Consider the following 16,328-nt stretch of genomic DNA (forward strand, 5'->3'; position numbering starts at 1 on the left):
AAACTAGCTGTACCCGGCCACGCGTGCAGTGGCAGAGCCAGGTTAAGTGGAAAAGAAAGAAAAGAGAATGGGGATAACCGCCCCCTGCCCCCCCCCCGAACATGGACGCAATAACATCCCCACGCGCCCCCCCCCCCCTGCAGGCCCGCCGATACCTGTCAAAAATGGTAGTCGGTGGAGTGTGCGTTCGTTCCGGCATGGAAGTATTGGCGCCGGGCCCTCGGCAGCCAGCACTGAAACTGTCTCCGGCTGCTGTTAGAACTTACTCTGTCAGTAGGGTGGAGCAATGGGAGTGGTCGTCTCGCTCAGATAGTAAGGGCGAAGGTGCGCCGGTTGCCAGTCCAGAAAATGGCGTCAACGGGCCCTCGCCCTTACTATGTCACATGGGCTACTGCCGCCATTGGCGTTCCCGAGTGTCCTAGTAAGGGACAGAGCCGTCGGCACCATTTTGATTGCTGGCAGCCGACGGCCGTAGTGTATGCGATGTGTCACAGAGCGCTGTTGCCCCCCCCCACCCTCCCGAACTATTCTGCCGTTTTGCGTGTGTTCGGAGGGTGTGGGCAGTAAGTAGAAAAGTCATATGCGTGGGGGGTGGGAGGAGGGTGTTTTTGTGTGATCTCATAGGGTGTGGGAATTGCAAACATGTGGCATGTTAGTGGCCTCCTGGTGTAGCATGCTGGAATTTTGTGGGTTTTTGTTTGTTTTGGGAGGGTGTGTGAAGTAAGTACAATTGGCATGTGTGTGGGGGGTGTGAGGAGGGTGGATTTGTGTCTGGTCAGAGGGTGTGTGAATCCCAAACATTGGTCACGTGTGTGTGGGGTGTGAGCATTTGTGCAAGGTGTAAGAGCTTGCGCTTACGTCCAGCAGATGTCGCTGTTTTGTGGAACCAAATATTAAAACTTTTTTACCAGCCCCCGGTGTGACATATATGTAATGTAAGTGTAGAAGAACCTTGCCGTATGTGAGGTGAAGCTTGTGTCCAAATGTGAAAGCAATCGGTTCAGCTGTGGCAGAGCCTGGTAAAGTTGAAAAAACAGAACAGAGCAGTAAAGGTTACAGTTTGTGTGTGGTTTTTTTTTTTTACCCCCAAATGAACAGCACCAGCAAAGAATAGTTTAAATATGCAAGCACACCTTCCTGGCCCCCCCCCCCCCCCCAACCTGGCGAAATAGAGCAACCCATGCTACAGCCCCCCTCTCGGGAGACGTGGAGAATGAGTGCCCCCCCCCCCCCCCCCGTGAAAAACACGAGGCGGAAAATAAGAACGTTCCCCTACCGTGCTCCTCCCCGGCTACCTGTGTAAACTGCCAGCCAGTGGCGAGGGTGTGTGCTAGGGTTTGTTCCGCCGGCTGCCATGTTGCAAAACTTCACCGGTGAAAGGGATGCATCAGGATTCGTGACCTAGTAAGGGCAAATGTCCGCTGAGGATATGGCGCTGACGGGCTCTTGCCCTTACTATGTCACATGGTGTACCGACGTCATTGTTGTCTCCGTATAGCATAGTAAGGGCAAGGTCCACCGGCGCCATTTTGGTTGCTGCCATCCGACGGGCCTACTGAATGCGATGTGTCCCAGACCGTTCCTGTGGTGCCGGCGGAGAAGCACGGACTTGTTTCAGGTGTAGTGTGTGATCGGAGTGCAGTGCGTGGGAGGGTGGAAGAGGGTACTTTAATTTAAAATCGGAGAGTGTGTGAAATGCGTGGCTTCCCAATGTAGCAGCCAGGAATCCGTGTTTTGGTGTGTTTTGGGAGGGTGGGTGAAGTAAGTGACATTGGCAGGCATGTGGGTGGGGGTGGGATGTGGTGTGTGAGTGTGTGTGAAAGGTGTAAGAGGTTGCGCTTGCGCTGACGGCCACCAGATGTCGCTGTTTTGTGTAAGCAATTTTTAAACTTGTATTACCTGTCACAGGTGTGACCTATATGTAATGTAAGTGTATAAGATCCTTCCCGTATGGTAAGTGAATGTTGTGTGCAAATTTGAACGCATTCGGTTAAGCGGTTGGCGAGATTAGCGACGACGTACAAACTATTTAACATTTTTATTTATATAGATTGAGAGGGCAATATTATTAGTTTCCTTCTTTTTAGTGAGCATGATATCTTACATCATGAAAAGTTACTTTGTTGGATTTTCTAGGATACCAGGTCAGGTTTCTCTTTTCCTTTTTTTTTTTTTTATCTCCTGTGTTTCACTCATTCCCTCCACTTTATAGTTGAAACACACACACACCCTGATATACACACCCCTCTCATATAAGTACACATGACCCCCATAGTCATATGTGCGCACACACACACATACCACCTCATACACTCACACACACATGCACATCCCACCCTCGCATACACACCCCCCACCCTCTCGCACACAGGTACTCACTCTCACACACACATTTTGGACCTCTTCTTTGGTCGTTGGCTGCAGTACAGAACAGGGCATCTTCATCTGCCGCCGGCTCCAGGGAAGGGCCGACGGCATAGGAGGTCCTAGCTTTTGCTGGCAGAGAGTAGGAGCCCTGCCAGAACTTTACTTCTCCATGCTACAGCGGCAATGGCACCCCTCCCCCTGTAATCACCCAGGGTCAACCTGATAATAATAATAATAAGATATGACAGTGATTAGAGCTAAAAGTGGTAGAGTGTTAATCAGCTGATCTCAGATCATCCCTAGGTTGCTATGGAAAGTAGCAAACGAGTAATAGAAAAAAGCTGAATAAATGCGAATAGAGAAGTGGGAATATGTGTGAAAAAACTGGGTGGTAAAAAATAAGAATGGGGAGGACAAGTGGTGTTAAGCTTTATCCTTTAAGCCATTGTTCTTTGAAGTTAGTGCCAAGTGTAATAATACCAAAAGTAAACAGATTCCAGCAAACTTTTTATTGCAAACTTCTCTTTGATATCCCCACTTAGAATTTATAAAAATGATACACTAACTATGATTCTGCTGAACTAGTAACCTTTGCATCTAGATATTTCAGGGTTGGATTAATGAGGGTTCAGGGGAAGAAAGGGCTCTCTTTTTACTGTAATTATTTTATTGAACAAAATATACTGTAATTATGGTTTTATACCATGCCTTGAATATTGTAACAGGAAGAGCGAAAATAAATGGTTTAAAATTAAGAAGAAAGCAAAGACCACAGTGCATAAGGGCCCTAATCCTCACCTTCTCCATTCATACTTAAAAAGAGCCCCTTGCATTAAAAAAAAAAGTCGTAATGTCATGCTATGACTATAGAGGTAGAAGTGGGAGTTAAGATCACCCCCCATAGATCATGTTGAACCCTCTTCCTGAGGGCAAACTCTGCCCCGTGTTCTCGGCACCCTCGCTCCGGCTCTGCCGTATTGCCCTGGAAGAGGAATCGCAGGTAGCTCAGCTCCTCCCCCGGGAGCGCGTTAACTGTATAAACACAACGCGGCCACAGATGAACGCGCGCCAGCCTCAGGAGCCCATACAACGGGGGGGGGGGGGGGGAAGTCTCCAAAATATTCAGAACTTAATAAAAACTATCATGGCAGCTTCTTTGTGGTTCAAGCCATTACGCCGCTTCCATCTCCCTTCAGCGGACCGCACCAAAGCCTTCCCGAAGTAACTCGCAGGAATAAACTCCAAATGCCCTTAAACACAACCAAGCATCAGCAAGGGCCACGGCGAGCGCCCACGGGCAGCAGGGACTTCCCCGTGCAGCTGCAGCACGAGACACCATGGCTGACTTTTACGTTTTTGTTTTGTTCTTCTCTTGTGCACAGGGACGGAGGAAAGAGCCGCTAAACGGTAAAAGTTCGCAAAGAGAGCCCCGGCCGCACCTCACCTGGTCTCCTGGTTACTGAATTTCTTGGTCACCACCTTGCCCAGCTCCAGCCCGAGCCGGTCGGCCACTTTCTGCGAGAGGTCCTGGTGCGAACTGCCGCTGAAGAGCACGATGTTGGGCATGGCGCCTGCCTGCCAGAGGGGGTGGGGAGCCACACGGCAGGAGAGACGGAGGTGGCGGGCAAGCCGGGCGCTGGCTGCACTTTCGCGCTCGCTCTCCTGCCCCCGTCGCACGCGCGCCAGCCCAGCTCAGCTCTCCCGCGCGTGTCCGCCGGAGAAGGTGGAGTCGAGTCACGCGGGCGCAGGGGAAGTGATGCGGCGCGAGACGGCTTGCGCTGCCGTCGCCGCCCGGCCCTGGGAAGGTCCGCTGTTACCGCCGACCACCCTTCCCCGAGAGGTGCAAGGCTCCCACTGCTAACGCTACTTAACCACAACAACTGTTCTTCAATATCACGCAGGGGGTACCTGCTTAAACAGTAGACGAGCTGTAATTTGTTAAAGATAAAATAAACGGAATCACATTTTTTTTAACCCAGTATTCCCTCCAGCTTTTCTTCTATCTCAGTAACAGCCAGCGCTGGGATTCTGGTGCCATGATCCTTCATTCGTATGTACCTGAAGGGATGGGGAATTTTCCCCTCTTTTAATAGACCCTCCCAATGTCCCTAGTCTGGTCACTGCATATCCGTTGCGAAGACCTGATCCATTCAAGAAGAGCTCCTTCCGGAGCCCTGTATTAGAGGGCTCCAACTTCAGAAACCAGGTATGGCCAAGGTTGATAATCTCTCAGGGGCTGCCAATGCTGCTTCAGCCGCATCTTCAATCCCAGGAATCAAACCAGGGAGCAGTGCAGCCTCTGGACCTGCCCAGGAATCTTTCCTTTAAATCAGATGTCATTAGCGGCTAACATTTCATAAACAATAACATCTGATTTAGTTATTTAGTAGCAATCAATACAAGTGTAAGTATAGCGAAGAAGCTGAGAGGAATCCGTGCCATACAGTGACAGAATTAAACACAAAACCAGACAAGACTCCGACACTACATGGTGACAGTTTCTTCTGATGGAGCATCTGCAAATTAAAAATTTCCTGTTTGCAGCTTCCGCAATCCAGATCTCTCTGAATAATAAGGCTACAACAATTGGCAACAATGTAAACTACAAACTATTAAGGACAAACAAATTGAAGTCTTTCTCAGAGCAGTGAAGCAGAAACATTTGCTGGCCGCTGTGTATTGTTCATTCCCGGTTTTATCGAGCATCGGTTTGTTTCATCCTCCTCTCAAGTTTTCCCCAAAAGTCAGGGGAGGGGGGGGAGGGGATTCCTGGTACTCAGCTTAGACTGCACTGATTATCTTGTTTTAGGATCCCGCTCTTACGGTAAAACATAATACACTAGCGAAGAGCCCCCAGTTTCCTGTGACTAAAACTCTGACAACAACGTTAGACGAAAAGAGGTTTCTGCGGGGGCCTGGTGCAGACACTTCCAGCTCCTGGCATGCTCGCAACGTTTAGGAGTGGGAGGATGCAGGGAAAAGGGAGTCCAAGGCCAATTTTAAAAGCATGGGAGGGACGACAATTGGGCTTCTCTAGACCGTGGTGTTTAATTTATTTTTTTTTGGGGGGGGGGGGGGAGGGGTATATAGGTGGTGTGGGAAGAGTGTGCTGGCCAAGTTTGTTTGTTTGTTTATTTATTTATTTATTTATTAATTATTGTGTATGTGTCTTAATTGGCTATGTGCTTAATATAGCTGGTTAAGTTCAAAGTTATTCAGGTAAACAGCTACCCAGACAACTTAGGGATGCGCTCCACCTCAGCTAAACTTAGCTAGGTAGCACTGATATTCAGCACTACCTGGCTAAATTTAAACCCTGCCCCAGAATGCCAGTGTAATGCACCCCCCCATGGGCTCATTACCAGTATGGATCTGGGTACTCCTTGTTTTAGCTAGTGCAGAATAGCTTAGTAAGTAGGGTGGGGCACTATTCTATACAGCCCCTCCCTTTGAGGGTGCTGGAATGGCCATCCCCTTTAATTTAAAAGAGCTGTCTCCTGATAGCTCTGGGGGAAGTACAGTTGATTTGTGGAGTTTTAGGAAGTGTTTGGAGTTGGATTTTTGGGCTCAGGTAAACCCTACTTAGAGGCTATGAATTCAGTCGGAGCTCTGCCTGCTTATCCACTCCCTGGTGGGAAAGGCCTGCAGCCGGGTTATGTTTGGGTGTTTTCAGAGACTATAATTTGTAAGATGTCTGGTGAGACTCTTGGGCACTGCTTGGTGAGCGGGCACAGGGAACCCTCTCTCTGAGAGCCCCAGGCTATGGAAGATTCACCCTTCTGCAGTCTCACAGGCTGATGCAATAAAGTCCGCTCAGTCTAGCACACAGGTTTATGCATGGTTGGATGCACATTTTGGCCATGCTAGACTAGCACTCGATGTAATAAGAGATTAGTGCATCCAAAATGCACGCCCAAATGCATAGCTGATACTGCTCATCACATGTAAATTCCATGTAGATGAAACTATTAGCTGGTATGAGAATGGTATGAGAATGATTCTCATACCAGAATACATCTCCAAATATCTAGCCGATATTATCAATTGTTCCCTTTCACAAGGTATATTCCCGGATGCTCTCAAACTGGCCACGCTCAAACCCATACTCAAAAAACCGAACCTGGACCCGGATGACCTCAACAACTATCGCCCCATATCAAATCTCCTGTTTGTAGCTAAGATCATGGAGAAAATCGTAAATAAGCAACTTTCAAACTACCTTGAAGATCATAATATTCTTCACCCGGCACAATATGGTTTCCGAAAAGAACACAATACCGAAACCCTCCTCATCTCACTCCTTGATCATATTCACACAGGCTTTGATAAAGGACAGTCCTTCCTCTTAGCTCTCCTCGACATCTCTGCGGCTTTCGATACTGTAAATCATAACATCCTATTAAACCGGCTATCAGATATAGGAATTACAGGATCAGCTTTTAGATGGTTCGACTCCTTCCTTAGCAATAGAGGCTATAAGGTTAAAATCAAGAACAAGGAATCCTCTCACACTAAAGCCCCATTTGGAGTCCCCCAAGGCTCTTCCTTATCGCCTACCCTGTTTAACATTTACATACTCCCTCTCTGCCATCTACTCACAAATCTAAAACTTAAGTTCTATATTTATGCAGACGATGTTCAAATCTTAATCCCAATATCCAACTCACTGGACTCAACACTCAAGCTATGGAACTCTCACCTCCAAACGATCAATAATCACTTATCAAGCCTCAATCTGGTCCTCAACACTTCCAAGACTGAACTATTGCTAATCACTCCAGAAGGTAGTCCTTTCCAACACCAACTGCAAACTAACATACAAATATCCCATGCCAGAGACCTTGGAGTTATTATCGATAGCCACCTGAACCTAAAGCAATTTATAAAAATCACCACAAAGGAGTGCTTCTACAAGTTACAAGTACTCAAAAAACTAAAACCGCTCCTATTCCATTATGATTTCAGATCTGTCCTCCAAGCCATTCTGTTTTCCAAAATGGACTACTGCAACTCCATTTTGCAAGGTCTCCCGGCATCCTCTATAAAACCCCTCCAGCTGCTACAAAATGCAACTGCGAGAGTTTTGACTAATACCAATTGGAGAGCGCATATCTCTCCTATTCTAAAAGACCTTCACTGGCTCCCAGTACACTTCAGGATTCTCCATAAATCACAATTATCCACAAATACATTCACCATCAGACCCCCCTTGATCTGCTACACCCTCTCAAACTGCACTCGACGGCCAGACCTTTAAGGGATGCCTACAAGGGATCCTTACATGTTCCTTCTATCAAAGTTGTGCACCACTCAAACATCAGAGACCGGGCATTCTCTATCACAGGTCCCTCCATCTGGAACGCCATGCCTCCGGACCTCAGGCAAGAAACTTGTCTACTAACTTTTAAAAAGAAACTAAAGACATGGCTGTTCTGCCGAGCCTTCCCCGCCTCTTGTCCAACAGCCTGACTTGAATTGTGCCAATAATTATGTAAATAAAATAACGTTCCAGTAATGATGTAAGGAAATAAATGCTAAATCATGTTACAAGTTACCATGAGGACGGCTCCTTGCCCCTCACATATTCTCTTGTATATTGCACTTTATCTTCGTTTCCCCCTTTCTTGTTTCCTACTCCCAGTTAAGGCATCCTTGTTATAATGTAACTTTATACTCCTTCAATTTGTCTCTTGTTGTTTGGTTTGGTTATAGTTACTGCATTGTTCGATGTAAACTGAGTTGATTTGTATCAAGAAAGTCGGTATATAAAAGCCTTAAATAAATAAATAAATAAATTAGCTATTATCTCCAGATGCAGGAAATCACACTTTTTAATGCAGCAAATTTAACTCCAGCGATGGAGCTGGCATTAATCAATCCACGAGTCAAGAGCTCAGAAGAAATTAAAAATATACAGGCCGATAAAGTAAGGGGTGGTAGAAAGAGGTGCGTTAGTGCCTGGTGCACCCGCGTTCGCCGCACGCACAGTTTGGATCACCTACCGCTCGATACTGTATTTAAATGGCATGCAAATGCAAGCCGTGTCCAACGCACGTCCATGAAGCACAATCCATTTTACTGTATAGGCGCTATACAGAGCCTATACAGTATCCTGGGTGCACTGGTACCTGTCATTTCAAATGTCACGTCGGAGGTCACGGCGTGTGCGCATGCGCCTTTGCTGCCTTGAGTGCCCGTATTGGACCTACAGGCGTGCACGTATTCATCTTCGCCGGCGGGGCTGTTGAAGCCGCTCTCTCTCGCCGCCCTTCTGCTTCTACTGCTGCTGCTGGGGGCTTGCGTGGCCACGGCCAGGGCAGTTGAGCGGGGGCTGGGGGAAAGTTTGGGACTGTGAAATTTCGTCTCTCTCTGCTTGGGCTTGGATTGGATTGGGTCGGTTTGGTTTGGGACTGGGCAGCTAAGTGCGAGAAGCATTTTTTTTCTGTGGATTGGGTTGGTTTGGGACTGGGCGGCTTAGTGTGAGAAGCATTTTTTTTTCTATGGATTGGGTTGGTTTGGGACTGGGCGGCTAAGTGCGAGAAGCATTTTTTTCTGTGGATTGGGTTGGTTTGGGACTGGGCGGCTAAGTGCAAGAAGCATTTTTTTTTCTGTGGATTGGGTTGGTTTGGGACTGGGCGGCTAAGTGCGAGAAGCATTTTTTTTCTGTGGGTTGGATTGGTTTGGGACTGGGTGCCTAAGTGTGAGAAGCATTTTTTTTTCTGTGGTTTGGGTTGGTTTGGGACTGGGCGGCTTTTGGTGGTAGAATCAGATAATTACATTCTTGTGAATACAGACAGTGCAATGGAATGTATAGGATCATGCTGAACCTTTAAAAACCAAGGTTAAAGCTTTAAATTGAATATGCTGAGCAACCAGTGAACCACATTAACGCAAGGGTCAGGGTAGGCGGTAAATTAGTAGGTTAAAGGTGCAGCAAGATAGCAGGCTAAAAAGGCGATAGTCGGGGCGCACTTTACTGCATGGGAGGGAATAGCTAATCGGATCGTTTACATACATATACACGCCACAGGAGGAAAGGGATACGCGTTGAGTTAAAGAAGCGGTAAGGATCGGTAAAAACAGATAGTGAATCGTGGGTTAGACTTACGCGTCGAAATTGTGAGTACACAGCGGGTTAGAAATGGGGTAACTGCGGCTGCTCTTTACTGTATTGGCCTGATAGTGTCCTGTGTGATTCCTACCTTTAAACACCTACTGCTTGTGCCAAAAGCCCCTGGACCACCAGGGGCTTTTGGCAAGTCTTGGGGGTCCCTCCTGACTCCCACAAGACTTGCCAAAAGTCCAGCGGGGGTCCGGGAGCGATCTCATGCACTCGGGCCGTCGGTTGCCAGTAATCAAAATGGCGCCGATAGCCTTTGCCCTTACTATGTCACAGGGGCTACCGGTGCCATTGGTCAGCCCCTGTCACATGGTAGGAGCAAAGATGGCACCAGCCGTCCATTGCTCCTACCATGTGACAGGGGCTGACCAATGGCACCAGTAGCCCCTGTGACATAGTAGGTCAAAGGCTATCGGCGCCATTTTGAATACCGGCAGCCGAGGGTGTGAGTGCAGGAGATGGCTCCCGGACCCCCCGCTGGACCACCAGGTACTTTTGGTAAGTCTTGAGGGGGTCAGGAGGGTGGGGGAGTGGTTTAAATTGGCTCCTTTAGCTGGCTGAATAATTCGGCGAAGATTCCTTGTATTCGTGGGGAATCGCGATACATTTCGCTTCCCCACGAATACAACTAATATGTCCCTATACGTTGCGGATTGCCAATTCATAGGGAACGAATACACACCTCTATAAAATATAGCATCAGGTGCCCAGGAGACGTGGCTGTGAGCGCATTGGGAAAACAGGCACTCAATATGAGTACCTGTTTTAATGCATGTCTCATTATATCGGCCCTTCAGTGAGGAGGACTGGCGGTGACCTGAAATCACTACCTTCTAGTGTTTGTCTTTGTGTGTGTGAAGATTTTAATTGAGAAGATCAGGCAGGAAGTTTTGGCTGCCCCTCTTCCAACTCTACTAAGGAACACCTGGAATCCTTGTTCCAGAGAGGAAGTATGAGAGAGAAAAAGAGCAACTATGAGTGAGAGCCATTTGAGACCAATGAGGACCCCCCCTTTTGAAGTCTTCAGACCTGGGGAGAGAGAGGATTTGGGCTGTCTGTGCAGAGACCATTCTTTGCCTTTTACCAGTCCTGCCCAACCAAGGGTAACCCCTAGATGGGGATGTTTCCCTCTATCTGTGCATGGGTACTGGGGGCTTTGCATGGGTATTGTGCATGGGCCTGTGCATGGGTAGTAGGGGCCTTGCGCCATTTGCCTTCTTTGTGTCTGAGGTCTTGCTTCATCAGCTTAAGTTCGGGGAAGAACCAGGGTTGTTTTCCTTTTAGCACCGGGTTAATTATTTTGACAACTGAGGGGCCTAGTTTATTCGCTACTGCTTCTGTGATATTGTACCAGGATAGCAGGGCTAAGTTGGGGTTGGTTACATCCAAGTTAGTAAGTTCCTTGGATAGATCATCACTGAGCACGTCGGATGCACATAGTTTCCTGAAGTGGATGGTAGACTGGTGCTGTGGGGGGTTTGGACTTTCTTTAGTTGTGAGGGTAGTGGATATCAGTGAGTGGTCTGACCAAGGGACTGGGGTGCAGTCCGGGGCAGTAGAGTAAGATAGATTGGAGTTTATGAAAATGAGGTCAAGCGTATGTCCTGCTTTGTGGGTAGGTTTGTCGATGATTTGTTCAAAGCCCATGGCCCTGAGAGTGGTGAGGAAGGCTTCACAATTGGGGAAGGGTGGTGTGGCATCGATGTGGAGGATTAAGTCCCCCAGGATCATGGCTAGGGAATCCATATTGATGTGTTTCGTTATAGCTTCTATGAGGGGGGAGGCATCTGCATCTAGTACTCCTGGCGGGGCATATACTAGTAGAATTTGAAGCTGATTGGATTTGAATAGACCTAGTTCAAGTTTGGAAGCGGGCTTGATTGGATTGAGGGGTGAGTCTGAGCTCTTTTTTGGTGGCTAAAAGAAGGCCACCTCCTTGTTTTTTGTGTCTGGGGATTGAGAAGATGTCATATAGGTGTGTGGGTAAATGAGTTATTAGGGCTATGTCTGAGTTTTTGAGCCAGGTTTCTGTGATGGCACAGATGTCTGGCTTTGAGTCCAGGAGATAGTCGTTAAGGATGTGTGTTTTCTTTGTCAGTGACAGTGCGTTGAAGAGTGTTATCGTAAGCCCCAAAAACTTAGTCAGGGGGGAGGTCATGATTGGAATGAGAGATCTGGATGTACGAGTCGGGAACTGTTGAAATGACTTTATGCAAGTATGGTGGCGATAATATATGATGGGGATAGGGTGGATTAGCATCTTGCTTCTCGAGGTGAGCAGTTGGAGGTGGTCTTCTGGAGGAAGTTAGGTTCCAGGTGCTGGTAGGTTATAAGAGATCCAATTTGCTTTGTCTTATGCCTGTGTTAGGGTTTATGTTTGAAGTCTGTGAGCTTGGGGAGGAGTAGGCAATGCTGATATCTAGTTGAGTATAGTTCTGTGGGGTGGGCTCTGTTGAGGTTAGGGTGAGAGAGGCACTGGCACACTAAGGGGCGCACAAAGGGGCAGGCCCCTTTGTCGTGCTCCTTTGGCACACGACGCCTGATGCCATCGGGCCCTTTAAAGGGGCTCGACGGCATCTTCCCCCTCCCCCTAACAAAGTACTCTGACCCCGGGGGAAAGAGACAGTGAAAGAACTAGACCGAGTGGTTCCAGCCCCGTAGAGACCTCAACTACTTTTATGGCCCAATCAAAGTGCAGCCAGAACCTGGGGATGGGGTTACACCAGGAATTCCTCTGCCCTGCCTAACTTTTAGCTGGGTAATGACTTTTAATTTATATGCATTAATTTAGCCTGATTTTGTTGCACTATCTTGATTTTAATTCATATGTATTCATTTAGCTTATTGTGTTATGAATTATTAACTTTGTTTGTGTTTATGATTCTATTGTTTTTCTGTTTATTTTGGGGCTGATGTAATAAGACCCACAGTGAAATCGGCGCTAGTTGCACATATTTTTTTAGCATGCTCAACAAAAGCAGGCGCCTCCATGGGATGTAATAAAGGCCACGTATGTAAATGAGATGCCTACTGAAAATCCACACTGATGTGAAACCCGTGTGGAAAATGCACATGAACAATTGCTCATAGCCCTATGTAATAAACCGTGCACAAATCGGCACCGAGACCCGCGTTAATGTGATAAGCTGAGAGTGATTCTCAAGGGATTGGGGGGGGGGGGGACTTCCCCTTTCAATAAAACCATGAAGAAATTAGTGATCGGGGAGTGAACCTTAAGGAAGGTAAAGCAATGTCTATCCCCTTCATTTTCTGTCTCCAACCAGCTCTTTGAGGGATCAAATATTCTGTTTTCTCTATCCAACTTCACCCCTCCCCTTCTCTTCCTTCATGACAGGAGGAGGTAGGTAAACAAGAGGGGAGTGACTGAATTAGAGAACAGAATGTTGCAACCATCACTGCCCGACGGCTTCACTCCGCCTACCTTTCTTTTTCTGCGACTCCTCCTGCTCCTTGTGGACATTTGGCTGCCACGGCATCTGCCTGCCATCCTCTCCGGCGTCCCCGGACCAGCTTGGGTGCTGCCTCCCGCCATGCTCCTCAGGTACCTTAGAGTGTGCGCACCGCGCGACCCTCATTCTTTTTTCCTTTATGGCGCTAACCTCAGGGGCGTCCCCCTGTGATGACGTCACCCTGCCCGGATATGTAAGCCTACTGTTTATTGCTAGCCGGTGAGTTAGCAAGGGATTTCCTACGGATGGGATTCGCTCTCCGTACCCAGCTACTCTGCCTCCAACTTCTATTGGACTCTTTTCTGCTAATGGGGTACCCGCTCCTCGGGGGCCTCTCTGCTTCTTTCAGGTTGCTATCAGGAACCGGAACTCGCTCCTCGAGGGCCCATGTTCCCTGACTCACTGCCTGTGTTCATCTCTTCTACTTGGAAGAATTCGCTACAGACATCATCTGTGAGTACTACTACCATCTACTCCTCTGAGCTGTTTCCCTGGAACCAGGTACTCGCTCCTCGAGGGCCTGCCTCCGTTCCAGTGCCATCTCCTACATGGAACTGCTGCGTGAGTACTTGCCAATGAGTCTCTGCTCCCAGGGATCTGGTACTCGCTCCTCGAGGGCCAGCTTTCCCTATCTCGGGGCTTCTCCATACTGACGACTCTGTGAATGTCTTAATGTACTCATTCTTTCAGTTCTTTTCACTATAGCACTGCTATCAGAGGAACCGCTGTTCCAGCGTCCTGAGGAATACTAGCCCAGCCGGGCTCCATCTTCTACTCACTACCGCCACCTCTGGTGGCTTCACAAACTGTCTAAATAAAGATATAATCTGTGTTTATGTGCCCAGAGCTGAGCCTGACCTGTGGCCCCTCACAGGACTACCCCCGTGGGCATGGTCAGCTGCCACAGTAGGGATGTGAATCGTTTTTTGACGATTTAAAATATCGTCCGATATTTTTTAAATCATCTAAAATCGTTAAAGAGTGCGATACAATAGAAATTCCCCCCGATTTATCTTGAAAAATCGTTAATCGGGTTTGTGTCCACTAACGGGAGTTATTTAGGGGGGGGGGGCGGGAAAACCGGCATACCAAAACAACCCCTAAACCCACCCCGACCCTTTAAAACTAATCCCTTACCTTCCCCCACCCTCCCAACCCCCCCAAAACATTTTAAAATCGCCTGGTGGTCCAGTGGAAGCCCCGGGACCGATCGCCCGCTCTCGGGCCGTCGGCTGCCACTAATAAAAATGGCGCCGATGGCCCAATAAAAAATAACCCACCCCGATCCTTTAAAACTGACCCCTTAGCTTCCCCCACCCTCCCGACCCCCCCAAAAATCGCCGGCCATCCAGTGCTCCTACCATGTGACAGGGGCCAGCCAATGGCATGGATACCCTGTCACATGGTAAGGGCAAAGGGCCATCGGCGCCATTTTTATTAGCGCAGCCTACGGCCCGAGAGCGGGAGATCACTCCCCGCGCTCCCTCTGGACCACCAGGTAGTTTAAAAATGTTTTTGGGGGGGGTCGGGAGAGTGGGAGAGGCTAAGCGGTCAGTTTTAAAGGGTCAGGGTGGGTTTTTTGTTTATCGGATCGAGTGCAGCCGATAAACAAAAAAACAATCGGGCCGGACGATAAAAATTATAGGATTTGAATCGGAACCAGAACCGAACTGATTCTGGTTCCGATTCACATCTCTATGCCACAGTGTCCAAGGGTCCACCTAAACCATACAAAACATAACACAGAGTACATCTTCTCTGCTCTATCTACTCCAGCCTCAAACTCACCCCCTCCTCTCCTGTTCCTGCAGGCTCCTTGTGAGGGGAGGAGCTAGAGCAGGAAGCAGAAAGAGAGCACTGAGACTGAAGTCAGGCACCCTATAACTTTTTTCAGATGATTGAATTAGTGGGTGGGAGAACCTCATGTTTGTTGATTTGCACCAGGATGTAAATTAAGCGGCAACAGACTAATTATGTTTTTTCTCCCCAGCCCAAGAATGACAAAAGCCCGAGGCACTGTAGCCATTTTTGCCCCCTTAATAGCACTTTAGACTCTTCCCGCAAGCCACCTCACTTACCTCCAATGCCACCAGCATCTGTCCATGGCAGGAACACAATGAGTGTCCGATGCAGCTGACCATAGCAAGAGATGCCACCAAGACACTGCTCTCCAATCTCTCCATAGGCAAGCGTGCACTTGACAGCCCAACCTTTAAAGAGCCCGCAACAGGAACTCAGCCACTGTGATCTGTGATGACATCACTGGCCTCACTGAACTTAAGGCTCCTTGGAGGAGCCACCAACACCTCAGCAACAGGTCTCCTCCCTTTCAGTGCATATTGCTATAGTTCCTGGTGTCCTGCATTTCTGGTTCCTCTTGTTTATGTTCCCAGCCTGACCTTATCCTTCCTTGTCTCATCCAACTTCACCTTAACCTATTCATCTTGTCCACTGTCTTCAGTGTGTCTTCATCCATCCTTGTCCTGACTCCTGACCTCTTCCCTGGACCTGACCCTTTGCTTGGATCTGACCATGAGTACCTGCCACCTGGATCTGACCCCTTGCTTGGATCTGCCCTCTCTTGCTAGCTGCCTGCCCTGACCTTGACCTATTTCTGACTCCATTAGTCTTCTGCCTGTCCTGACCCCTGTGTGCTTCTGGACTTTACTTATCTTCATCTCCCTAGGGATCTGCTGTTCAGGTTATGAGGTGTTGGAGTGGATTCTTGGGTATTGCGATGATGGCCACTCCCACAGGGAGGAGCCCTGTGAGAAACCGCAATACTAGGCTAGACTCTATACACGCAGAAACAGAGAAGTAGTATTTATTGTACAGCTTGATGGTACTGCCCAGGGCGAGCAGCAGTGAAGGTAGTCCAGTGAAGTAGTCCAGGAGTCCTCAGCAGAGGAGACCAGTTTCACATTCGAGTAGGTGACAGGCAGCGCGGCATAGCAGGGACAGGTCCCGGATGTAAACCCTGAGTGCTGAAGCTGAAGGTGAGACAGACTGAAAGGTAGTACTCACCGAGCAGAAGCTGTATTGTAGAAGGTCCTGGCAGGCAGAAGTTGTTCAGTGGCAGGCACCAGAATAGGGAGAGCAGGCCCTCGACGAGCGAGTTCCCGGTATCCCAGGATAGGTACCTGAAATAGAGCAGAAGGGCCCACGAGGAGTGGGTATCCAGGTTAGTGAAGAAATACCCCGAAGGGCAGAGAGAGCTTCCTGTGGCAGCTGGGAAGCAGCAGAGCAGCTTAGACCGGAGGCAGTCCAATCCTTGCTAACTCACAGGCCGATACAGTACAGTGCGCTCAGATAGAGCGCACTGTTAGCCTGCTCTTGGACGCGCATTTTCCCTTACCCCTTATTCAGTAAGG

At 48.5% G+C, this 16,328-nt stretch overlaps 1 protein-coding gene across 1 annotated transcript in view; it reads right to left on the reverse strand.

Annotated features, from left to right (window-relative positions):
* PRPS2 (phosphoribosyl pyrophosphate synthetase 2) overlaps positions 1-4,193 on the reverse strand; it is a 204,294-nt gene extending 200,101 nt beyond the window's left edge. The window contains exon 1 of the mRNA XM_029604340.1: positions 3,812-4,193. Within this exon, the coding sequence (XP_029460200.1) occupies positions 3,812-3,933 (122 nt within the window). The 5' untranslated portion in view covers positions 3,934-4,193. The remainder of the gene's footprint in view (positions 1-3,811) is intronic.
* Between the last annotated feature and the right edge of the window lie 12,135 nt (positions 4,194-16,328).

The sequence above is a fragment of the Rhinatrema bivittatum genome, chromosome 5 (assembly GCF_901001135.1).
Source record: "Rhinatrema bivittatum chromosome 5, aRhiBiv1.1, whole genome shotgun sequence".
In the NCBI taxonomy this organism is placed as follows: domain Eukaryota; kingdom Metazoa; phylum Chordata; class Amphibia; order Gymnophiona; family Rhinatrematidae; genus Rhinatrema; species Rhinatrema bivittatum.